General features: G+C 40.3%; 1 protein-coding gene and 1 pseudogene across 2 annotated transcripts in view; both read left to right on the top strand.

The window, feature by feature from the left end:
* Positions 1-15,359, top strand: part of PMP22 (peripheral myelin protein 22) — a 34,128-nt gene extending 18,769 nt beyond the window's left edge. For both annotated transcript variants that reach the window (XM_012453038.2, XM_012453037.2), the window contains exons 4-5: positions 5,233-5,373; positions 14,033-15,359. In XM_012453038.2, the coding sequence (XP_012308461.1) occupies positions 5,233-5,373; positions 14,033-14,196 (305 nt within the window). In that variant the 3' untranslated portion in view covers positions 14,197-15,359. The remainder of the gene's footprint in view (positions 1-5,232; positions 5,374-14,032) is intronic.
* Positions 6,997-7,094, top strand: LOC135275792 (small nucleolar RNA U13; annotated as a pseudogene).
* Positions 15,360-25,612: the final 10,253 nt, after the last annotated feature.

Here is a 25,612-nt window from a genome sequence, read left to right on the forward strand (position 1 = left end):
AATAGATGGCTGCATCTTCTTCACCTTTGTAACCTTTTAAGTTGCTTTTAATTATTTAAGTAGTACATGTATCATAACACATGAAAATATTCTCAACTGAAAGGCCTTCTTGACCAAACACTGCTTCGTTGCAACGGTAGTTCCTGGGGAACCCACTGGTATCAATTTGACACAACTTTGGCTCTTTCCCTATGAATACTTGCATGCCTGTGGATGTCTATATATAATTACATCATTTTTTGGTGTTTGTTTGCATAATGATGACATGTTGTATGAGCACCTTACTCTTTTCATTGTCTTGGAGATCCTTGAAAGACTGTTCATTTTCTAACTCATGATTTTTTAACTGCTGCAAAATATTTCATTGTAAGGATGTACCATAATTTATTTTCCCTCATAGAAATGCTACAATGAATGTCCTTATTTATTTTTCTCTGAGTATATGTTCAATGTTTTTCCAGGGTATTGTACACACTTGAACATATATATCATTGTGTCATCATGCTAGAGGTGTTACAATTTTTAAATTAAGTTTAATGGCAAAAACTACCATTACTTTTGTACCAACCTAATGTATTCTGCCATAAATGGCTGGTCGCTAAAGGATTATAATATTATTATTCCTATAAATGGTGTATGCAGGTACCTATCACTTATTTGTTCTGCTGATACTATTTATTTTTTTGAATTTTGCTTATTTGATGGATGAAAATTGGTATCAGCCTCCTCATGGGTTTCACTTACATTTCCCTGGTTGCTAGTGAGGGTGAGCACCTTTTAAGATGTTTATTGGCTGTTCATATTTCTCCTTTGCTAATCACACGGCTTTGAAATTTTACATTTAGCTGTTTTCTCTTTGTTCCTTCTGTGATTTAATTTTGTTAATGATGTGAGCTAGAGAGTTAATTTTCTGTTTTACCAAATGAATAGCCAACATCATTTATTGTCTGCTGTATTTCTGGTTTATATGATGTTGTTTATTATATACTAAATTTACATGTACGCTTCCAAAATCTTAATTCTGTCCCATTCTTTAATTTTTCTTCCATGATTACTACAATATTTTTGAGTTGCTAAAACTTTATGATATAAATATAAGCTTTGTATATCTATAAAATACATTTTATTAATTATAATTATATATAGTTGTATAGCATAGTTCTATGATATGCTGTACAATTATGTATTATAAAGATATATAATTATTAATTATATATTTAATTAATATGTACTGTAACAAAGTATAGATATATGTTTTAAATCTGGTAGGTGATATCCTGACTCATTGGTTTCATTTGCTTTTCTGATTTTCTTTTTGGTTTGTTCATTTTGGTTTTTAGTTCCTGCTGTTGTGTTTGGTTCAGAATTTTTCTTGTCTGTCATTGCTCATTGGTTTTTAGATGAATTTTTTAATTGATTTTTTCCAGTTCCAGTTGCAATATGAATTAGGAGAGCATTGAGTTTGTAGATTATATTGGATGAAATCGGCATCTTTATCATTTTCAGTGTTTCAGTCCAGGAGCATAGTACGCTTCTGTTTCTTTAGCGCTTCTTTTATGTACTTGAATAAAATTTGTCTAACTTGTTGATGTCCCCCCGCAAGAACCAGATACTTTTATTAAATGTATTATATTTTTTTCTGTTTCATTAGTCGATGCTTTTATTTGTATTGTCAATTAATTTTGGATTTTTTTTTTGTTGCTTGTTTTCAGCCTCTTGAGTTGAAAGTTTAGTTCACTCTTTTTAAGAATTTTTTCTAGCATATGCATAGAAGTGTATACATTATTCTCTGAGAACTGCTTTGGCCACAATCCACAGGTGTCCCATGTGGCTCTCAATATAATTCCTTGCGGAAGAAATGTTTACTTTTCATCCTGGTAATTTTATCCGAGGAATTATCTGGAACACTGTTTTTAAATTTCCGAATTTATTTTGGCTACTTTGTTTTTAATGTCTAATTTCTGTTTGCCTTTAGTTATATGTTGAACCTATATCATTTCTGCTTTGATATTTATTGAGATATTCTTTGTTGCTTAATATACAGTCAGTTTGAAAGGCTGTCCCATGTGTGTTTGAAAATGACTTATGGTTTTGCTGTATAGAAAATTTGTGTCTTTTGCTGTATAGACACAAATTTTCTATACATCTATTAGATCTAATTTGTTAGTCCTCTTATATCATCTATATGCTTTCTTATTTTTGGTCTACCTGACATCTGTTTCGAGGAAGGAAGCTAAAGCCACTGTCATTGTGGTTTTAACAATTTTTTCTCATATTTGGATTTTTTTTTGCTTTTTACTTTTCCAGGCTATGTTATTATATGCATAAACATTTATTTTCTTCAGTCATAGCTCGGGTAAACCAGAAGTAAAGATCAAATAAACCAAATCTTTCCTCTGTGAAAAAAACCAAACCACTTTCATCCTTTCAACATAAATTCTATTTTTTATGATGCTATTATTACTTGATCTACTTTCTTTTTAGTTAATATTTGCCTGAAGCTTCTTTTCAAAATCTTTTTGTTTTTGACAGTTGCTTGTTTTAGGTATATCTATAATATTAGAATATAGCTATAGCTACAATGTCTATTTTTTTTTCTTGAGACATAGTCTCTCTCTGTTGCCCAGGGTGGAGTACAATGGTATGATCTTGGCTCACTGCAATCTCTGCCTCCTGGGTTCAAGCGATTCCCTGTTTCAGCCTCCTGAGTAGCTGGGACTACAGGTGCCCACTACCACATCCAGCCAATTTTTTTTGTATTTTTTGTAGAGACGGGGTTTGGCATGTTGGCCAGGCTGGTCTTGAACTCCTGGCCTCAAGTGATTCACCCACCTCGGCCTCCCAAAATGTCTTAATCCAAGATAAAATTCCATATATTATGAGTGCCTTGAACCCATTCACATGTAATGTGGTCGATGATAGACTTACTGACTTAATGCATGTGTTTGTTTTATTTATTGTGCTTATGGTTGAAAACCATCTTCTTCATCTCTGGATCATCAGAGCCAACCAGAGGGCTTGGCTCAAAACAGTAGGTATTCAACAAATGCTCATTGAATAAAAATGTCCTTGATCCTCTGATTCTGATTTGATTTGAGAAACAACTTATGGCAAAACAGCTCAGTTGTAATGGGTTGGGGAATACAATTCAAATTATTGGTGAAAGATGTTTCAAGAAATATTTAGGTTGTATTATTAAATATTAGACACTGTTTAAATAGATTTAACATATAAAGATTTTAAGTTTTCTGTATATGTGAGGTCTTGTTCATAGCAGTTCCTGCTGATAATGACGGGGGCATGGGGATGAGGGTGAAGACAGTATCTCAGGATTGGAGAAGGAAATCTAAGATATTGTCTCCACCAGCCATACTCCTCATGAGAGTGCACATGGAAGGACATTTCCCAGCCACAGTGAATCCCTTTATTTGTCTTAGTTTCAGATTTGGGTCTCAGATTTCTTTGTAATTTCAGTTGCATCTACCAGAGGAGTACTAGATAATTTGTTTATTTTAAGCGAATAATATTATGGCAACATTATCTTTATTGCAAAGTGCTCCTCCAGAAGAACTACTATGCTGGATAAAGGCAAACATGAATTAAGGTTATGTAAGAGTGAAATCAGGGTGGCTCACAACCCGTTAGCTGTCATTTTCCTACTTTAATTGACAAAGAAATTAAAAAAATAAAAGAAGCGTATGTTGTGCTTGAATGCGAAGAGTACTAGACTAGAATTAAAGGCCTCTCAGATCTGGATGTGTCATTTGGGCTCATGAAAACACGTTTGGAAATCTCTTTCAATGCAAAGGAGCTGGACTAGTTGATCTCTCAGGTTTCTTCCAACTCTAAAATATTTCCAGTCTGTGCCTTGGAAACATCTTATGTGAAACACTAGTAGCAGTTAACCTAACTGGCACCCTTAAAATTCTGCCATGAGCTGCTTGCAACTCAAACCAAGTTTATCTTACTCAGTTATGAATTATAAACCATCTAGATTTCAGAGCTGTGAGTACTGAGTTAAGAGTTGATGTGCACTTTTGAAACCATTACGTATGGTGGTTACTGAGCTGAAAGGATTAAACGCTGCAGCTTCCCCAGCTGCTCTTCCTCCATGAGAGCAGTGCCTGTCCCCAGTATTCTGTGGCACTTGGATAACAAGACAGAGGCCAAATGCAGCTTTTTATTCTGGACTTCCCTCTACAGTGCAGAACTCAGGTTGTTTCTTCTTTCCTCCCTAAAATGACATGAAATTGCATGATGAACTGAAGAAACCATACACAGGAGGCACTGTCTTCTTGCCTGAATTTCAGCTGGAAGCTTGGCAATTTGGGGTTCAACAGAGATAAGGAAGCGTAAGCCTTAATCCTCTCTGGTGGCTTGTGATCACACACTGCTCTGTGCTGAGGCTAATGACCAGGATCAGAGTTGACCAAAAAAAAAAAAAAAAAAAAAAAAACCCACAGGTTGCCCAAGCAAATAGAGAACATACCTTTATCCATCAATATTTTCTTCCATTCTTCTAAAAAATTAGTTTGGGCTCTAACAGCCATTCCCATGATCTTTACCTCTCCGTGGGGAATGCAGATAATTTGAACAATAGTTTCAAGCTATTTTTCTTGGAATGCAGAAGTTCCCATAAGCCCTTCAAAGACCCCTGAGGTCAAGAAGAGGGAAGGCAGTAAGCGGGGCTCAGGGCCTCTTTAACACAGGCGCATGAACGTAAGTAGCACATTTGCACCAACACTGGAAGGAAATTCAATATATTTTAACATGACTTTAACTACTAGTGGTGGGACTATAGACTTTTTTGTAGCCCCTCCCTAAATGTTCACATGTGTTTTATATGAATGTGTGTGTCGTGTATTTGTATATCTATATATACACATGTATATGTATAGAAACACATACATATATGTATGCATATTTATACATATAAGTATATATGTATGTACTGTGTACATATTGGTACATATATGTGTGTTTATGTATATATCAATACGTATATATGTATTTGTATATGTATATATTTTTTCCTCCAGAAGAAACTGAAATAATAACATTTTAGATTGCAAAAGTGAATTGTCTGAGTTCTGCTAAGGAAAAAGGGCTTCTGCTTCTACTGCCTGTGAGACTGTACGGTCAGCAGTCATGACCCCTCAGGCCCTGCACCTCGAGGCAGAGTCTTCCCCTGGCCATGGCCAGCTCTCCTAACCAAATTTCTCTTTCCCCCAGAATGGCTGCAGTCTGTCCAGGCCACCATGATCCTGTCAATCATCTTCAGCATTCTGTCTCTGTTCCTGTTCTTCTGCCAACTCTTCACCCTCACCAAGGGGGGCAGATTTTACATCACTGGAATCTTCCAAATCCTTGCTGGTAAGTTGTGGATGGTAAAGTCCATGTGGAAGCGGGGCCCATCCAAGGCTGCGGAACAATTGGTTTAGTAGAAGGATGTAGCCCCAGAATGACTGATGTTCATGAGTTTACCCACTGGATGCTTTCCATAAAGTGAGGGTGGGTGCTTGTGTGTGTGTGTGTGTTTGTGTGTGTGTGTGTGTGTGTATATATGTACATGTCTTAGAACTTGGAACTTAGAACTGTCCCCTTCTCCCTGGAATGAGATGCATATGAAAGAGAACTTAGAGGACCTGAAAGGAAGGTCCCCACCCAAGCCAGGCATATCGCCAGGAATGAAGCTACAATCTGGACACATAATCAGAGGTGAATATGAGACTATCGATAGAACAAACGTCAGGCTTGAGAGCCGTTTCCTGTAGATTGCATTATGCCTCCAGAAAATGACCCTGATGTGCTAAGAACTGGCAAAGTTGTTCTCAGGTACGTGTCTTCTACCAGGAGGTAGTGATGAAGTCACACTGACAAATTCTCACCTTCCTTGCTTCCGGTTCCTAGATTCCACTGGGCTTTGATTTACTGCTGTCATCCTCTGATATCTTCATTTTGGCACTCCTGTGTACCATATCATCATTTCCAAACATGGGACCATGACAACACATGAAAACACATGAGAGGCCTCCTTAATCTCCTCCCTGAATGAGAGGCCTCCTTAATCTCCTCCCTAAACTGTCTTCGAGTTCCCTCATTAAATAGATTATTAATATGCACAGTGCACACAGTCCTAGAAACTTCTACTACCCAGGGTGACATCTTCCAACTTTGTCTCTGGATTCTGCCTAGCATCTTGCTTCATTAGCTCTTATCTGTCTTTCTGTTGACTTACTATTGACTGAGCCAGCAGGACATTGGAGAGAAGTAAGAGGCAGATGCAGTGGTGGATTCTGTGGTCTGAATTCATAGATAACGAAATTCATATGTACCATGATGTCTGGGTACTGTGAGATGTTCTCAATTCTGACCCTCTGAGAGGGCAAAGGCTGGAGCATCTCTTCTCTGAGTTAGTTGTCAAGATGCCCATGGTACCATTTCACCACCCTGTGCTCAGGAGCAGTCACTGGAAAGTTGAAGGCAGCCCATGTGTCTTTGATGGATATAATGCCTTAATTAGGGTTATATGGGAAGACACAGCCTGAGTTTAGATATTGGTGACCTTTTCTAGAAGCCAGAGAGTTCCCCTTTCCTGAAAAAAGGAAGTCAATGATGAACCACTTCTTATTAAACACTTAAATACAACATTTCAATTCTCATGGTTTTGAGATTTCAAAACCAAACAGTGCTTTGCTACTTACCCATGTCTTATTACAACAAGCCAAGCTCCTGGATGGTTGTTGGCTCTGTTAAATGACTGATTATGTAAGGAGATATCCTTTATAGGTACATTAAAGTGAAGAATTATCCTTACTCACTCAATTTTCAGATCTAATAAAGACAACTGTAACATATTCTGGGGTTTCTTTTTTTGCTTACTGGTTTTAGTTTGATATCAAATCAAATAATGATCATAACCATTACATCAGTGACTATGCCCTTAAGATAATATGGATTTAGGAGCCAGAAGTTCCATAATGTATTTATATTGAAATGTTAGCTTCCTAAGTGATGATTGGGTTTTCATGCTCATGTGTGAGATGTGCCTCCCTCAAATCTTGTTATGATGTTGGCACATTACCCATCTGATGTGAAAAGGATAACATTTGATTTGTACAGGCTCGTTATTTTATTGATGAATAAATTGAGCCCACTAGAGGGTAAATGAATGTCCAGTGTCACCCAGCTCATGACAGGGACGATTGTTTACACTGAATATAGTGAATTACTTATCCTTATATTTTAAAGACAGAATGCACCAAAAAATTTAAAGAACATAAAATCCAAGGCAGAAGGTCTGCTTTTTATATCATCTTTTATTGGAACTAATTTACAGTGGAAGGTAAATGCAAATTTGCACCATGTATTATTCTCAAGTGCTAAGCATCTGTGATGAATACAAGCCTCTACTGTAAGACTCAATCACATTGAAAGTATAGAGCCGAGAGGAGCTAAGCTGCTGTTGATGGGTCTCCTTAGGATAGGCAGCACCTTCATCTTCATTCATCCTGCTGAGCTGTTTCGGCCTTAAGTCCTCTAACGATGTCTTTTTCGCAATTACACCATTTGAGACCCAAACTCAAAGTCCAGAGTTAAGAAACCTTAAGTAACTGCACTGTGTGTTAAAAGTATTTCAGTTCAGCCAAACACTCTTCTCCTAGGTATTGTGATGTAAGTATATTTACTAAGCCACCCTTGCTTCACTATTTTCATTCTCCTCCAAACTCAATACAAGATGTTTAGAACTGTGCTGTAAGTGCAGAATTCTGAATGTAAGCGGGGCGTGGTGGTGGACGCCTGTAATCCTAGCTACTTGGGAGGCTGAGGCAGGAGAATCACTTGAACCCGGGAGGCAGAGGTTGCAGTGAGCTGAGATCATACCATGGCACTCCTGCTGGGCGAAAAGAGTGAAACTTTATCTCAAAAGAAAAAAGCACCTGACTTTGTCCTCTTTCATCCCCTTTATATTTAGCTACTTACCTCTCATGAGACTGACTTTTCAGTTATCAGTTGGTCCACATTTGAAAAGGAAGTTATCTTGAATTTGAAATGCTGAGCTGTAATAGCAGTTGTAATTTGTAAGTCCTGAGAATGTCCTGTCCTTCGTTGGTAATCCCGGTCAAAGTGATCTGAGAGCTGGTCTCCTGGGAACCTTAGCTCTCGAGGATGTTGCGTTGGAAATGGCTGCAGGGTCTTTCCACTAATGCTGAGAACCGAAAGGGTTAGGAACTCTACTTGAGATTTCCTGGCTCCCTTATTGTGTGACAGTTCTAAATCAATTTTGTCATGCGTTTTTCTGACCCACGGACTACTAAGAAGTTAGTAATTAGTTGTTGGAGATGAGAAACCAGGTTTTCGGAAAACCTGGAAAGTGACAACGTCAAGGAAGTAGTCAAGCTGAAACTGACAAACAGGAAAGGAAAGAAAGAAGGGAAAGAGAAAGGAAGGAAGGGAGGGAGGGAGGGAGAGAGAAAAAAGGAAAGAAGGAAAGAAAGAAAAAGAAAGAGGAGAGAAGGAGAGAAAGAAAGAAAGAGAGAGGACAGAAGGAAGAAAAAGTAGCTCCACAATCATGAGATGTGAAATCTACAAGCATGCATGCAGGGCAAATGCCTCTTCAATGCACTGAAGCATTTTAAGTGGAAACCACTGGAATCTCTGTGTAGTCTCCTGAAGTGGCTGTTATGGGCTGTTATCGCTGCACAGCCTCCCCTTGGTGAGCCCAGCTGTGGTCTTTATGGACGGCACGCATGAACTTTCAGGAAAAGCACATGAAAGGTGGTTAGGGCTCTTGGAGCTGACTGTAGGTTTGGGAGCTGTCTCTGTCTCCTTGCTGTAGATTACAGCTCTCTGTGTCGTTTGGGGTCTCCATGGTTTGCCAAATCATCTCTTCTTCACTTAGACACAAGGCTCACATGAACTATCTTTTCTTGACTGCATTAGGTTGGCTGCTTCCTGAATGCATATCAAAAGGCTTCTTCCTCTAGTTCAGTGCCTTCAACCTGAGCTGTGCATCAGAATCACCTGAGGTCCTTTTTAAAAGACATGACAGTAGGCTGGGCACAGTGGCTCATGCCTGTAATCCCAGCACTTTGGGAGGGTGAGATGGGCAGATCACTTGAGGTCAGGAGTTCAAGACCAGCCTGGCCCCAACATGGTGAAACTCTGTCTCTACTAAAAATAAAAGAGTTAGCCAGGCGTGGTGGTGCATGCCATTAGTCCTAGCTACTTGAGAAACTGTGGCAGATGAGAATCGCTTGAACCCAGGAGGTAGAGGCTTCAGTGAGCTGAGATCATGCCACTGCACTCCAGCCTGGGCAACAGAGTGAGACTGTCTCAAATTAAAAAAAAAAAAAGACAGTATTCAGGCCTCATCCCTGGAGACTCTCATTTAATAGTTCTGGGATGGATCCACTGCCTAAGTGACTCTGATATGCATTTAGGGTTGGGAACCACTGATGTAGCCAGTAAACTGCCCCTAATCTCACTGTAAGGTTTTCTAGGTTGTTTCCCCAGAAACAATTAAACCGCCTTCTTAGAGAAGGAATCTCCTGATCCTGTGTCTGGACTTTGGAGTCATTCTTATTTTTGGAACCTATAGCCATCTATTCGTAGACGGTAGTTATCCGTGCCTTAGCTCTGTTGCGTTGGGTTTCACGAGACTGGAAAACATCAAGAAATTAGTGTAGACACAGACCGAAAAGAAAGATTTGCACGTTTTGATTTATCTCATACTTACACCCAGCATCAGGCTCCATGTGGGGCACGTAGAGGAGCCTGAACAAAACTATCGGTTGGATGATTAGATAATTGTGTTTCCTTGGCAGAATCAAATTCAAGTCAAATGTGTAGTTGCTAGGATTAAGAACAGAAAGAATAGAGGGGACTTATGAGTGAGTTTTACTTTCTCTATCCTTTCGTTATTGTTGTTCATTTGTTTTGATAATAGAAAGATCAATTTAGCTATAGAGCGTTTAGAATAAAAGCATTTGGGCCAGGTATGGTCTCTAATGCCTGTAATCCCAACACTTTGAAAGACTGAGGTGAGAGGATCGCTTGAAGCCAGGTGTTCGAGACTAGCCTGGGCAACAAAGCAAGTCCCCATCTCTAAAAAAATGATGTAAAAATTAGCCAGGTACCTTGAAGCACACCTGTGGTTCCAGCTATTCAGGAGGCTGAGGCAAGAGGATTGCTTAAGGCTGGGAGGTCAAGACTGCAGTGAGCTATGATCAGGCCACTGCACTTGCTCCAGCCTGGGTGACAGAGTGAGACCTCACCTCTCTAAGAAAAAAAAAAGAATTTAGTGAGGGGATAAATAAAAGTTCAGTGCCATCCTGTTCAGAGTGATTCAAAGATGGCTTACGTCGAATACCACATTGAGAAAATTTTGTTAGGGTATGAATGATTCCGGATGTCTCACTGGCCTGGCCCAGATCAGAGTCAATGCTATGAGTGGCTTTCTAGGTAGCAGTGGTCACTTGGGTACAGAAAATGAAACAGGAGTGGACTTCAATCACAGAAACACAGAGAAGGCTCCTGCTTTCAAAGGAACGGCCTCACAGCCCCTTCCTGTCCTACCTTGTTGCCCTGAGGATGAAGGGGGAGGAAGACAAAGGCACCCACTCATCACCCCAACATCATGGCTGCACCTTCCAGTGACCATCCTGGTGGTCTCACTGACATCGCCTTTCCAGCCAACTTCTCTCTGGCTTCTGCCCCAGGCTCTCAAATAAAAGTGCTTTTGCTGAGATTCCCAAAGTACACTTGGAAGTCTTTAATTTGCTGGATCACTCTGCTCCTTTCAGTACTGTTAGCTACTCACTCCTTGAAGCTTTATTCCCCTGGCTTCTGAGACATTGCCGTGTTCCCCCTTGGCTGAGTGAACATACCAGCTGGTCATGCTGTCCTCTCCTCTCTCCCTCACCCTGCAGCCAGCCCTCTACTGAGTCCTGCGTTTCTGTAGCATCCTCCATAGGCATTATGCTCGTTTCTTTTGTTTGGACTCACTAACACCAGTGCAGCCACGCAGAGGCCTCTTCATGTACCTTTCAGCTGCCTGCCTTGTGTCTGCCCCTGAATCCGTTTTCTGCACCGTGGCCAGAGTGATCAATCTAAAACAGGGACATGTTTCTCCTGATCATGTTTCTTCTCTGCTGAAGCTTCCTCAGAGGCTTCTCAGCACAACTTCCTTAACATGCCATGTAAGGCCCTCTCTTTCCTGGCCCTCAGTGAGCTATCAGCCTATTACGTGAGAGTTCATGTGGCCCCTCCAGTTCCCCGGTTTGGACTCAGTGCCCGTCTATGCTTTTAGGACATCTGGTGCATTTCCTTCCCTCTCTCAAAATTCCATCAGACGATATCAAAATTATATGCAGATGTCTGCCTTCCAGACACACAGTCCTTAAGGTAGGAGCCATGTCTCACTTATCTTGGTGCACCTAGAACAGCAGCTAGAACAGTGCCCGCATACAGTAGGCACTCATTAAATGTTCACTGAAACAAAGGGAGTGGAGATGATAAGGATGTACAGGGAATTCCCTCAGCTGCTTCCTTTGACCTTGGCTCCTTGGGTGCTCCCTTCCAAAGGCTCTGGGCTCTTATCACTCTCAGGGGATTGCAGTCACTGTTAAAGGAGCTTAAGACTTTCTCTTCAAAAGGGCTTGAGGGAGAACTTGTGGGAAGTTGTTGCAGACCTAGCCATCCTGAGACAGGGAGAAACTCTTGTAAGTTGAATGCCCGACACATTTATGTTGTCTGGACAGGTTCAGTGTCCTTCTGCTTAAAGCTGATCTAGGCTCCCAGGCTCAGGCCCCTCCCAGGGAGTCCCGGTCACTGCCAAAGTGCAGAACATCTGCCTGTGTCTCGGGGCCTCACCCTTGCCACAGGGACCTGGTGATGCGTCTCCACCTACTGGTTGCTGAGAAAGTGAGTGACAGTCCCCTTATTGGGAGGCATATTTGGCTTTTGGAGATGACTCCTGGATGATATGAACTGCCTTGGGTTGCAGGCAGAGGGAGCCCAGCCAAAGAATCATCCTTTTCTATATATTTCAGGGTACATCTATTGCTTTACCTGCAGACACTCTTGTAATAATATACTCCCTAAAACATCAGTCTCCTGACAGCAATCACATAAAGTGTATCCTCTCTCTGGCTTTGTAGGTATCTAAGTTTACTGCTTATCACAGTTAAGCTTACAGTCATTCACTTCTGAGATTCCAGTAAGATGAAAGTCATACACATTAAGCCGTCTAGTTAGTCACTGTGCTTCTGTTTACTGCCTCTTTCTGTCCCTCTTGTTCAAGGATGGAATCTGATGTTTTCTCTTAGCCAGTGAAATCGGGGAGTAACTGGTCCACTCAGCTCCTGAGGCATTTCTCATGCCAGATCTGGTTAGACAGCCCATTTTGGAGCCCTGCCTGCACGACGATAAGCGTGGTCCTGCCCTGCTAGCACTCTGTTAACACCTTGCTCTCTGCCAAGGTCGTGCTTCCTTTTTTATAGCCCTGCCCTCATTAGATAAGTCAGACAGAACTCAGGAGGCAACTTCGGTATTTCTTAAAGACAAGAGTTAGCACTTTGGAGAGGCAAGCCATGAAACAGTGGGGCAAGATAAGTAAGGATCCTGGACATCAAGGCAAATAAAGTGTGTCCCCAGCAGATCAAAACTGCTGTTTTCCTCCATCAGCTGTTAACCAGCAATGATCTCCCCCCTGACACAGCCATCTTTGCTGACCTCTGAACTTCCTGTAGGTGGCAGGTCCTGGATTCCATCCCATTTTGGTTTCAAGGCTATTGTGTGGTTCTGTCAACGGAGGCCAATCAAGTGGGAGTTTTCTCCTCTGAGTTGCAGGAGGACGGTCTTAACAGGGTGGTTAATGTGGCGTATTCCCACTACTGCACTGTCTCCAAACAAAGTTGCAGTGTCCAGTAAAACAGCAGCCCAAATAGCAGTGAGGTTAAATGTAGGTGGCCGAGGTGCGGGTGGCGGGGGATGCATTGGGAGCTCTGGAACCGCATGAATCCCACATGGCATGCTGGATTTATAATAGAGTCACTCAGAGCTTTTCAAAAGACCCTGTTTTTAGGGAGGAAACAGACCAGGCTTTGTGCAGCTCCAGGCTGGCGTGCTGACATCACTAGGCCCCTCCTTGTGGGGGGATGCTGATTGTCATAGGGGCTGGGGCCATCAGTTTGAGCTTGGCTGCCCCACAGGGCCCAAGGTAGAGGTCTTTCTTTTCTAACCCACATCGAAGAGCTGCATTGGTGGGCCAGGGAGGGTGGCCTGACCCACGTGCGTATCCAATGCCCTTTATCGCTCTTTGGGCTTCAGATGCAACCTTGGGGCACGCAGGCAAATGGAGCCTGCCTTTGATCATCTTCCCCTCCACAGCGTGGTTTCCCACTCATTCTGTCTGCTGCGTCCTCACTTCATCCTCCCTTTCTCCTCCCCCCCATACATTCCTTTGCTTGACAGTGTCCATAGGCATTGCTTGCTTCATCTGGTCTGCGGCAACTCTGCCAGGGGAACCGTAGGCCCCCGTGGTCTGTGTGGAGCTTAATGCTTTAACCATGACACGACTCCAATAATGGTAAAATGTCACTTCACTTCCATTGGTTTCAGGTAACGCCACCACTCATTCGTGGAGTGGTACATAGATTTCCAGGGGCTTCCCTACCCAGCCATGCTTGCAAAAAGATAGGCAGGTTCTTTTTGCAGTCTGAATGCTTGCTGGTCAGGTAGTGTGGCTTGGAAATTGGTGACAGTTAAAGAAAGAGAAATGGGGCAGAAAACGTAAAGAAAACCCTCAGAGATGATGGCCTGGATGACTGAGATTGGAAGTGGACAGCAAGTCATTTTCCTTGTTCCCGTATTTTTGAGCTGCCTCCTTTCAATTCTGGACCTGGAAGCAGGTTCCTTCCAGAGGTAGAAACGTTCGTCCTACCCAGCATTTGTCAGCATCGGGGTGGCGGAGAGGGGGCCGCTCTGCCGTGGACTCTCCCTCACCCAGCTTGTCCTTCTCCTCCCCCAGGTCTGTGCGTGATGAGTGCTGCGGCCATCTACACGGTGAGGCACCCGGAATGGCATCTCAACTCAGACTATTCCTATGGCTTCACCTACATCCTGGCCTGGGTGGCCTTCCCCCTGGCCCTTCTCAGCGGTGTCGTCTACGTGATCTTGCGGAAACGCGAATGAGGTGCCCAGACGGTCTGTCTGAGGCTCTGAGCCTACACAGGGAAGGGAGGAAGGGAAACCAAAAAACAGGAAAAAAAAAAAAAAAAAAAAAAAAAAAAAAGAGAGCTAGCCCAAAATCCTAAACTCAAACCAAACCAAACAGAAAGCAGTGGAAGTGGGGGTTGCTGTTGACTGAAGATGTATATAATATCTCCGGTTTATAAAACCTATTTATAACACTTTTTACATATATGTACATAGTATTGTTTGCTTTTTATGTTGACCATCAGCCTCGTGTTGAACCTTAAAGAAGTAGCTAAGGAACTTTACATCCTAACAGTATAATCCAGCTCAGTATTTTCGTTTTGTTTTGTTCTGTTTGTTTGTTTTGTTTTGCCCAGAAATAAAACAACTCCATCTTGCCCCTTCCCTTTCATCTGAAAGAAGATACCTCCCTCCCGGTCCGCCTCATTTAGAAAACCAAAGTGTGGGTAGAAACCCCAAATGTCCAAAAGCCCTTTTCTGGTGGGTGACCCAGTGCATCCAACAGAAACAGCTGCTGCCTGAACCTCTGTGTGAAGCTTTATGCGCACACAGACAAAACGCCCAAACTGGAGCCCTCGCAAAAACATGGCTAGTGGCTTTGGCATACTTACCCTTGCAGGTGGAGTATCTCGGTCACACGTCTAAATGAGAAATCAGTGACAACAAATCTGTGAAATGGTGCTATAGATTTACCATTCCTTATTATCACTAATCATCTAAACGACTCACTGGAAATCCAATTAACAATTTTACGACATAAAGTAGAATGGAGACCTGAATAATTCTGTGTCATATAAATGGTTTATAACTGCTTTTGTACCTAGCTAGGCTGCTATTATTACTATAATGAGTAAATCATAAAGCCTTCATCACTCCCACATTTTTCTTACGGTCGGAGCATCAGAACCAAGTGTCTAGACTCCTTGGGACCATGAGTTCCCAGAGCTTGGCTGGGTCTAGGCTGTTCTGTGCCTCCAAGGACTGTCTGGCGATGACTTGTATTGGCCACCAACTGTAGATGTATATATGGTGCCCTTCTGATGCTAAGACTCCAGACCTTTTGTTTTTGCTTTGCGTTTTCTGATTTTATACCAACTGTGTGGACTAAGACGCATTAAAATAAACATCAGAGTAACTCACTGGTCTCTCTCGAGTTTTTCTGGGGACTTGGGTGGGGGTACAAGGTTCATGTTGGAGCGGGGTGAAGAGCTTCAGTGGAAAGCAAAGTTGAACTGGAGATTTGGGTTACAGGATGGTGCTGAGGCACCAAAATCATAGATGTTTTACAGGCTACAGGGAGTACACGATGCCTTCAGAGGTCTGTGCAAATGTCTACTAATTGGAGACAGCTGGGAATTGTAGCTGAAATGGAAGCTGTAAATGGACTGGAAGGCACTTGAGTATTCATTTAGTTCAGCCTTCTTTCATGCTCTGTTGTCTAAGGACCCACACGGAAAACATGGAGGCATGTCATGAGCTCCCCTGATATATCAGGAATGTTGGCATAAGCACCCCAGATCCCAAACCTTGATGTATGGTATGGTAAAAGGTCTCAGTGATGGTGACTTGAGGCCAGGCTTGCAGATAAAACATTTGTTGGCACTAACTAAGCTCCTAATGCCATCCTGAAGGAGGGAAAAGGCCAATCTTGTCATCCAGCTCAGGATTTCTGAGTTGTGTCTCATGCATCCATATTTTTACCCATTTTTATTGTGTGTCTGCAAAATAACAAGCAAGTGATGCACTTGATAGCCCTCAATATTTATTATGCACATATTTTGAATTGGGTTCCAGAGATAAAGAAAGAATGACATATAAACACTGAAAGGTCACATTTTAGTGAGAGGTACAAGTGAACAAGTGACTATATTATAATAGGGTTAAGAGTATAGAAGGGAAAGCCTGGGTTTGAGACTGTCCTTTGCTACTTATAAGCTGTAGGGGGCTGAAAAGTTTACTTATAAGATTGTATTTTCTCATTTGTAAAACAGGGATGCCAATAACAAGGCTACAGGGCTGTGGGGATTTAAAGCAAGTTATATAGATAAAGTGTTCAGCATAGTGACTAGTACCTAGAAAGCACTCTAAGGATTAGAGTTGTTATTGCACATGTTACAACAGAGGTGTGTTTGAAAGAGCACAGAAGGAGACACTTTGGCTGCTATGCGGAATTCTCAGTATCAGGCTGTGCATTGGAATCTCCCATGCAGGAATTCCTGTTAGAGATTTGGATTCCCTGTTTCCATGATGGAACCCACGCTAGGCTGATAGGTTTAAAGAACACTTCTGGTGATTACAGCATGCAACTGGAGATTATACCTCTGAGCTAGTGCAGGAGGTCTCATACTTCAACATGCCAGTGAATCACCTGGGAATCCGATAGCATGCAGATTCTGAATTCTTAGGCCGGGGCAGGACTTGAGATTCTGCGTTTCCAATTAGTGCCTGGGTGAGGTGGATGCTGCTTGTCCACCGACCACATTTTGCATAGCAGGGGTCCAGCACAAAGCCACCTTCAGGTATCTTGTGCTCGTCTGTCTTCGGGTGTGTGTGAAGGAAGGACTTCTCCTTTCTGAAGTTTTCAGTAGTGACCTGCTACTCTGCTTTTGACTCAGATAGTTTTAAGGTGGCACAGGTGGCCATGAGATGCATGTGAGATTAAGAAAACTAGGAATTTTATTTCACAAGCTGTTACTTTTTTTTTTAAATTGTACTTTAGGTTCTGGGGTACATGTTCAGCTCATGCAGGATTGTTGCATAGGTATATACATGGCAAGGTGGTTTGCTGCCTTCATCCCCCCATCACCTATATCTGGTATTTTTCCCCACGTTATCCCTCCCCACCCTCCCCACCCCCCGCTGTCCCTTCCCTAGCCCCCAACAACTGACCACAGTGTGTGATGCTCCCCTCCCTGTGTCCACGTATTCTAATTGTTCAACACCCACCTATAAGTGAGAAGATGCAGGGTTTGGTTTTCTGTTCTTGTGTCAGTTTGCTGAGAATGATGGTTTCCAGAGTCATCCATGTCCCTATGGAGGACACGAACTCATCATTTTTTATGGCTGCGTAGTATTCCACGGTGTATATGTGCCACATTTTCTTAATCCAGTCTATCGTTGATGGACATTTGGGTTGGTTTCAAGTCTTTGCTATTGTAAACAGTGCCACAATAAACGTATGTGTGCATGTGTCTTTATAATAGAACAATTTATAATTCTTTGGGTATATATATTTAGCTTTTCTTGTTGTATTGATGCTTTTACCATTATGTAATGCCCTTCTTTGTCTCTTTTGATTTTTGTTGGTTTAAAGTCCATTTTATCAGAGACTAGGATTGCCACCCCTGCTTTTTTTTGCTCTCCATTTGCTTGGTAAATCTTCCACCATCCCTTTATTTTGAGTCTATGTGTGTCTTTGCATGTGAGATGGGTCTCCTAAATACAGCACACCAATGGTTCTAGGCTTTTTATCCAGTTTTCCAGTCTGTGTATTTTGATTGGGGCATTTAGTATGTTTACATTTAATGTTAATACTGTTATGTGTGAATTTGATCCTGCCATTTTGTTACTGTTTTTTTGTTTTACCCTTTGGTTGGCGTAATTTCTTCATTGTGTCATTGGTCTTTACCATTAGGTTCTTTTTTGCAGTGGCTGGTACTGGTTTTTCCTTCCTGTGTTTAGTGCTTCCTTCAGGAACTCTTGTAGGGCAGGTCTGGTAGTGACAAAATCTCTCAGCAATTGCTTGTCCATAATGGATTTTATTTCTCCATCACTTATGAAGCTTAGTTTGGCTGGATATGAAATTCTGGGTTGAAAGTTCTTTTCTTTAAGGGTGTTGAATATTGGCCCCCACTCTCTTTTGGCTTGTAGGGCTTTTGCTGAGAGATCTGCTGTGAGTCTGATGTGCTTTCCTTTGTGGGTGACCCGACCTTTCTCTCTGGCTGCCCTTGGCATTTTTTCCTTCATTTCAACCCTGGTGAATCTGACAATTATATGCCTTGGGGTTGCTCTTCTGGAGGAATATCTTTGTGGTGTTCTCTGTATTTCCTGTATTTGATTGTTGGCCTGCCTTGCTAGGTTGGGGAAGTTCTCCTGGACAATATCCTGAAGAATGTTTTCCAGCTTGGATTCGTTCTCCCCGTCCTGGTACACCAATCAAGTGTAGATTAGGTCTTTTCACATAATCCCATATTTCTTGAAGGCTTTGTTCATTTCTTTTCATGCTTTGTTCTCTTTTCTTGCCTTCTCGTTTTATTTCATTCAGTTGATCTTTAATCTCTGGTATCCTTTCTTCTGCTTGATCTACTCGGCTATTGAAATTTGTGTCTGCTTCACAAAGGTTTTGTGCTGTTTTTTTCAGCTCCATCAAGTCGTTTATGTTCTTCTCTAACCTGGTTATTCTAGTTAGCATTTTGTTTAACCTTTTTTCAAGGTTTTTAGTTTCTTTGCATTGGGATAGAACACGTTCCTTTAACTCAGAGAAGTTAAAGGAACTTCACCTTCTGAAACCTGTTTCTGTCAATTCGTCAAATTCGTTCTCCATCCAGCTTTGTTCCCTTGCTGGTAAGGAGTTGTGATCTCGTGGTCGGCGAGAGGCATTCTGGTTTTTGATGGTTTCATTCTTCTTGCGCTGGTTTCTTCCCATCTTGTTGGATTTATATTTCTTTGTTCTCAGGTAGCTGCTTGAGGAGGTGGCCTTTCCTTTGTTTGCCTGCAGAGGTGCTGCTGGGTTGCTGCGGATTCAGTGGAGCTGCTGTGTCTTTTATTTACTCAGGAAAATTAGGCCGGCTTCTGCAATGGCGGCTTCCCTTCCCCCTGCCGAGCTTGATCGTTCCTGGTCGCTCTCTAACTGATGTTCCGGGTGCAAAACTCTGGAGTGAGAGTTTTTTAGCCTGCTGGGCTTTGTGCAAGGCGGGGTACCCGTTTCTGTGGCCTGTTTCCCTGCTTTCAGTTCCCCTTCTTTCTGGGGGGGCGGGTGGCTCCGTCCAGCCGGCTTTCTGGCATTTGTGTCAGCCAGTGCTTCTGCCTAGATCTATGCTGAAAGCCCCAGTGCCCACAAAGTTGCTGTTCTGCCCTGTTCAGGCAGCTCGCTGAGGCTTTTCAGCCCGGTGAAGATCTCCTGTTCTGTGGGTTGTAGAGGGCTTGGGTGGAGTGCTGTATCTGAACTGGAAGTCCCAGAGTGGGAGATCCCCCAGTCCTCCGGTCAGTTGCATGCACCTCCTGGGTGGGGCAGTGCCCCACCTTGCGTTAACTTGCCCTATTTGGTTTATACCTGTCCAACCAGACAGACAAAATGAACCCGGTACCACGTTTGGAATTGTGGAGACCACTCGGCTTCTGCATCTCTCTCGCTGGGAGCTGCTTTCCGGAGCTGCCTCTTATTCGACCATCTTGGCATGCCCTAGAGCTGTTACTTTAAAAACATACACTTTTATTTCATAAACTTTCCTTTCTAACATTTCATTAAAAATTAATACAGATAAGAACAAAGAGGCCGGGCGTGGTGGCTCATGCCTATAATCCAAGCACTTTGGAGGCCAAGGCAGGTTGATCACCTGAGGTCGGGAGTTCAAGACCAGCCTGACCAACATAGCGAAACCTCATCTTAAAAAAAAAAAGAAGAAAACCAAAAATGTCCCTTAAATGTCCCTCCCCAGGTAACCTTCTTGGTGTGTATATATATATACACACACACACACACACACACACACATATATATACATATATAGATCTATATATATATCTAGGATTCTAACATCCCATCTTGTATCTAGAGGGAAAAATATAGCTGGAAAGCCTCTTTTCCACCGACCCATAGTCTTTTGCCAAAGGTAACCATAAGACATAGCTTCTCATGATTTCTTCCAGAAAAAGAAAGTGCCCATATATGTACATTCATCTATGTATTTTAAAAATGTACACAAAAGTGATCATACTACTCACACTGTTCTGCACTTTGTTTTTCTTTTAATTTAATTATAAAAATTTAAGATTATTCTATACCAGCATATACCTCATGCTTTTTAGTGAACACTATTTTATTCTTTCAAAATTCTGCATAGTATTTTATTGTATTGCTGTACAAACATTTTTTTACAGCCCTCCATTGATAAACATTTTGGTTGTGTCTAGTTTTTATTATTAACCAAATGTTTCTGTGTATATCCTTGTACATGAATATTGGTGAATTTTTAAAAGTATGTCCAAATCTTAAATTCCTGGTAAGGATGTTGCCAAAATAGAGGGCATGTATATTTTGAAGAATCCAATAGGTATTTTCAGTTTAGTCTCCAGAAAAATTATACCAGCTCAGTTGACAGTTGAGCTTTACATTCTACCTGTAACTCGTGGAGTCCCCCGCAAACAGAGAAGGGTTAGAATAAAACACTTGAGTAGAAACAACTTATCTGCTATCAGTTCCTTTGGGCATGATTGTTATTGATCTTTCATCTATGGGACAGCTTCACTTCCTTGGGAAGCTGTCTGCCTTGGTGACCTGCAATATAGAAAGGACTTTATACTGACCCTATACAGACAAAAACAAAAATTATAAAAAATTGCTATGAACAATTGTATGCCAACAAATTAGACACCTTAGATTAAATGGACAAGTTCCTTAGACACAATTACTGAAACTGACTCAATATGAAATAGATAATATAAATAGACCTATAATGAGTGAAGAGATTGATATATTAATACTACTAATAATAAATTATTCACAAATAAAAAAGCCCAGGACCAAATGACTTCACTACTGAGTTCTACCAAATATTTAAAGAAGAATTAATATCAAATCTTAACAGACTCCTCCAAAAAATAGGTAACACTGGTCTCTTCCTACAAAGCCAGTGTTACTTTGTTATCAAAACCAAAGATATCACAAGAAATAAAAACTACAGATCAATATTTCTTATGAATAGGAATTAAAAAATCCCTCACAAAGTACTAGCAAACAATTTCAGCTACATGTAAAAGCATTATACACCACAGACAAGTGAGATTTATCCTAGGAAGGCACATTTGGCTCAATATTTGAAAACAAACTAATGTAAAACATAAACAGAATAAAAAGCAAAAATCACACTATCATTTCAATAGATTCAAAAACGCATTTGACAAAATCCAATATCCTTTCGTGATAAAAAACACTCAACAGACTAGTAATGAAGGGGAACTCCCCCAACCTGATAAAAGATAACTACGAAAAACCCATACCTAGCATCATATTTATTGGTGAAATATTAGATGCTTCCTCTTTAAGATCAGGAACAAGACAAGGATGTCTGCTTTCAACACCTCTATTTAACATTATGCGGGGGGTGTTCCACCCAGTGCAATTAGGCAAGAAAAGGAAATACAAGACATCCAGATTTGAAAAGAATATTAAAACTATCTCTATTCATAGATGACAGGAACTTGTATTTAGAAAATCCTAAGGAATCCACTAAAAACCTATGAGAACTAGTAAAGAAATTCAGCAAGAATTAATATACAAAAATCAATTATATTTGGCGAGCTGATTCTAAAATTCAAATACTTGCAATTTAAAGTTTAAAAATAAAATTAAGAAAACAATTCTACTTATAATAGCATCAAAAGGATAAAATAAACAAATAAATTTAACTAAAGAACTGCAAAACTTACACTGTGAAAATTATAAAATATTGTTGAAAGACATTAAAATAGATCTAAATCAGGAAAAACATCCCAGATTCACAGATTAAAAAGCTTAACATTGTTAAGATGGTATTGCTCCCAAACTGTTTACAGATTCAATGCAATCCCCAATCGAATCTCAGTAGACTTCTTTATAGATATTGGGAAGCTGATTCTAAAATTCAAATGGAATTGCAAAAGAACCAGAATAACCAAAACGATCTTGAAAAGGAAGAACAATGGGACGGTGTAGCAGGATTCAAATGTCTTGATTTCAAAACTTACTACATAAAAATGGTAATTAAGACACGGTGCTATTGGCACAATGATATATGCATAAATCAATGGAACAGGATTGAGAATCTAGACATAAACCCACATATCTACAGTCACCTGAGTTTTGACAAGGGTGTCAAACTATGCAATGAGAAAAGAATAGACTTTTCAACAAATGGTGGTGGGACAAGTGAAAAGCCATAAGCAAAAGAATGATGTTGGACCCTTATCTAACACTATATATAAAAATTAACTCAAAATGGATCAAAGACCTAAAAGTAAGACCTAAAACTATAAAAGTCTTAGAAGAAAACTTATGGGTAAACCTTCATGATGTGGTATTTGGCAAAGGATTCTTTGCAAAAGCATAAGCAACAAAAAAAGTTGGTAATTTAGATTTCAACAAAATTCAAAATTGTTGTGCTTCAAAGAACACCATGAATAAAGTGAAAAGACAACCCACCACATAGGAGAAAATATTTGCAAAGCATACGGCTGATAGGAGCCTTGCGTCCAGAATATGTAATAAACCTTTACATTTCAATAAAAAGACAAATATCCCAATAAAAAGTGGGTAAAGGCCTTGAAAAGGCATTTGTCTAAGGAAGATATACAAATAGCCATTAATTCCATGGAAAGATACCCTGTGTCGTTAGTCACCAGAGAAATGCAAATCAAAACCATGAGCTGTCACTTTACACCCGCATTAGCTAGAAGAAGAAAGTCTGATAACAACACACATTGGTTATGGAGGAACTGGAGCCCTCAGACACCGCTGTTGGGAATGTGAGTGGTCCTGCTGCTTTGGAAAACATTCTGACAGCTCCTCGAAAGATTAAACATGGACTTACCATGTGGCCCAGCAATTCCTCTCCTAGATAAGCACCAAAGAGAAATGAACACATACGTCCACACAGAAATTCATACACAGATAATCAGCATTATTATATTAATGAAAGGTGAGTTATCTAATATATATAGTATTACAGAAACTCATGGATATGCAGCATTGTAACAGCATTTATTCCTAATATAACCCAAATGTCCATTAACTGTTGAATGGATAAACAAAATGTGCTCTATCTATATGCTAGAACATTATCTGATGCTAGGAATGATGCTAGAACATTATTTGTCCATAAGAAGGAATGAAGTACTGATACATGGCACAACACGGATACATCTTGAAAACTTTAAGCTAAATGGGAGAAGCTAATCACAAAAGACCACGTATTATATCATTTCATTTATACGAAATGCCCAGAACAGAGACATCCATAGAAGAAAAAAGTGGATTAGTGGTTGTTTAGGCCTGGGGAGTTGGAAAGGGAATGTTGGGTTGTATTAGCTAAATGGTAAGACGTTTCCTTTTAAGAAGATGAAAATGTTTTCAAATTGACTATGGTGATGGTTGCGTATCTTTTAAGAAATGTGAATATACTAAAACCCAATGAACTGTACACTATAAATGGGTCTATTGTATGGTATGAGAGCTATATCTCAATAAAGATGTTAAAAAGGAAAAGAAAAGAGACACCTGTTTGCTCCAGCTGTTGCTAATTCTCTTATTAAGTCTGTTCTTTCAGTTTAAAAAGTAACACACCTTTTATTCTCGTGGTTTTTTTTTTTTTTGAAGGGATGAAGTTCTTATTACTTCTGAGCAATATAAAGCAAAACAGGATATTGGAAATGAACAGTTAACATATTTCTTCACTAACACGATCTTGGATTTTCCCAGGGGATTGTTTTGAGGTCGTTTATTTTCCATCCTTGGGCACTTCTGAGAAATATTTCAGTCTTAGCAATTTACAGAAATGGAGTTTTGATTAGAAACCGCCCTCTAGCAGCTGTTTTCTGCTCTGCTTTCAGACTTAGGGAGTGCATTGTTTACTGAATGGCAAATGGATGGAGGGAAATAGCTTCCCAGGGCGTCCGGCTTGCTCCTTTGCCTTTCTCTTCTTTACAGAATCATGTACCCTCCATGCCCTTCTTGTCTTAGCAGACCGCGATGCCAATCTTGTCTCCCTAACTCTTTTGGGTGCTGAAAACTCTGCTTAGTTTTTCTGCCCTTAGCATTTTCCTTCAGGCCTTTTCAGCCTCTGGTCTATCGTTTATTAATTGTAAATTCCTTAAGGGGAAGTTCAGGAAAGAGTGTTGGACTAACTTCAGTGGGTTTCCTTTTCTCTGATCTGCTAGCCCCTCAAGTCCTGGTGGTTTTGGTATCTCTCGATGCTTTTAAGTAGATTTTTGTTTTGTTTTGCTTTTGGTATTTTACCCAGATTTTCCAATAGTTCCCAGCCAGAATTTATCTGCTGTAAGCTATTGTGTAAGAAGGCCCTCCCATTTTAAAAACAAAAATTCAGTTTTTATTTTGAAAGTTAGGTTAAACTTTTAAATTAATTGGGGGAAAATTGATGTCTTCCCAAGCAGGTATATAGTATAAATAACTCTATTCAGGTCTTTGTTTATACTTTAGTAATTTTTTTGTTTTCATTATAAAGATGAATATATATTAGTGAGTTTCATTAGTAAATATGTTAATCTATATTAACTTTGTTTCTGGGCAGTTACATACTTTATGGCTTTCATGAATTGATTTTATTCCACTATATTTTATTGTTGGTTATTGTGAGCATGTTGGAAACCACTGAGTTTTCTAAACCAGTTTTATACTTGGTTGCCTTACTGAACTGTGATTTTTCCTTTCCCTGATATTTTTCCAATTAATTATTTTAGCTTTTTACATATTGGTAAATAATTACAGCTTGAGCAAAAATAGAAGAAAAGACATAATATGCCTCTTCTGTCTCTCCTGAAAGTTCCTAGCTTTCTTTATTGCTTTACTGATCACCTAGAACTTCCAGAACATGCCAAGTAATAGCTGTGATAATAAACATCATTTTCTTTCTCTTCTTTTGAATTTAATGCCAATGCTAGAGTTAGTATTTCTTGATTCTCGATAGGGATTTTAACCAATAACTTATATTAAATGTTACCATGTTTTCAGATTTTATCAGGAAGACTATTTTATTTTTCTGCCTTTAAGCAGTTACTGTGGAGAATCGTTTTAATAGTTTTTAAAATATTGAATGGTTTGTTAATGAAATAAAAGGCCCTTCTTATTGGTGCATTCTTCTTTTAATATGTTGACTTTTTTTGCTAGCATTTTATTATGGCTTTTTTTGGTGTTCATAAACGAGATCAATGTTTAACTTTTTGTGTGTGCTATCTTTGATAGGTTTTAATTTTAGGGTTATGTTAAGGCTGTCACATGACACAAGCACACATTTGCATGTGTGATTAAGGGGCCTGGGTAACATATGTCTCATTGGTTTTCCTGACAACTTGATAGAACCCAGCAGTAGAAACTTCTGGCTCTTGGGTAGTTATGTTGTCAGCTAAAGGATGACAATTTGACACCTTTCTCCAACTTTTGTGCCATGATTTTTATCCTATT

Source organism: Aotus nancymaae, unplaced genomic scaffold (assembly GCF_030222135.1).
Source record: "Aotus nancymaae isolate 86718 unplaced genomic scaffold, 86718_ANA_hifiasm-v0.15.2.pri h1tg000018l, whole genome shotgun sequence".
Lineage (NCBI taxonomy): Eukaryota > Metazoa > Chordata > Mammalia > Primates > Aotidae > Aotus > Aotus nancymaae.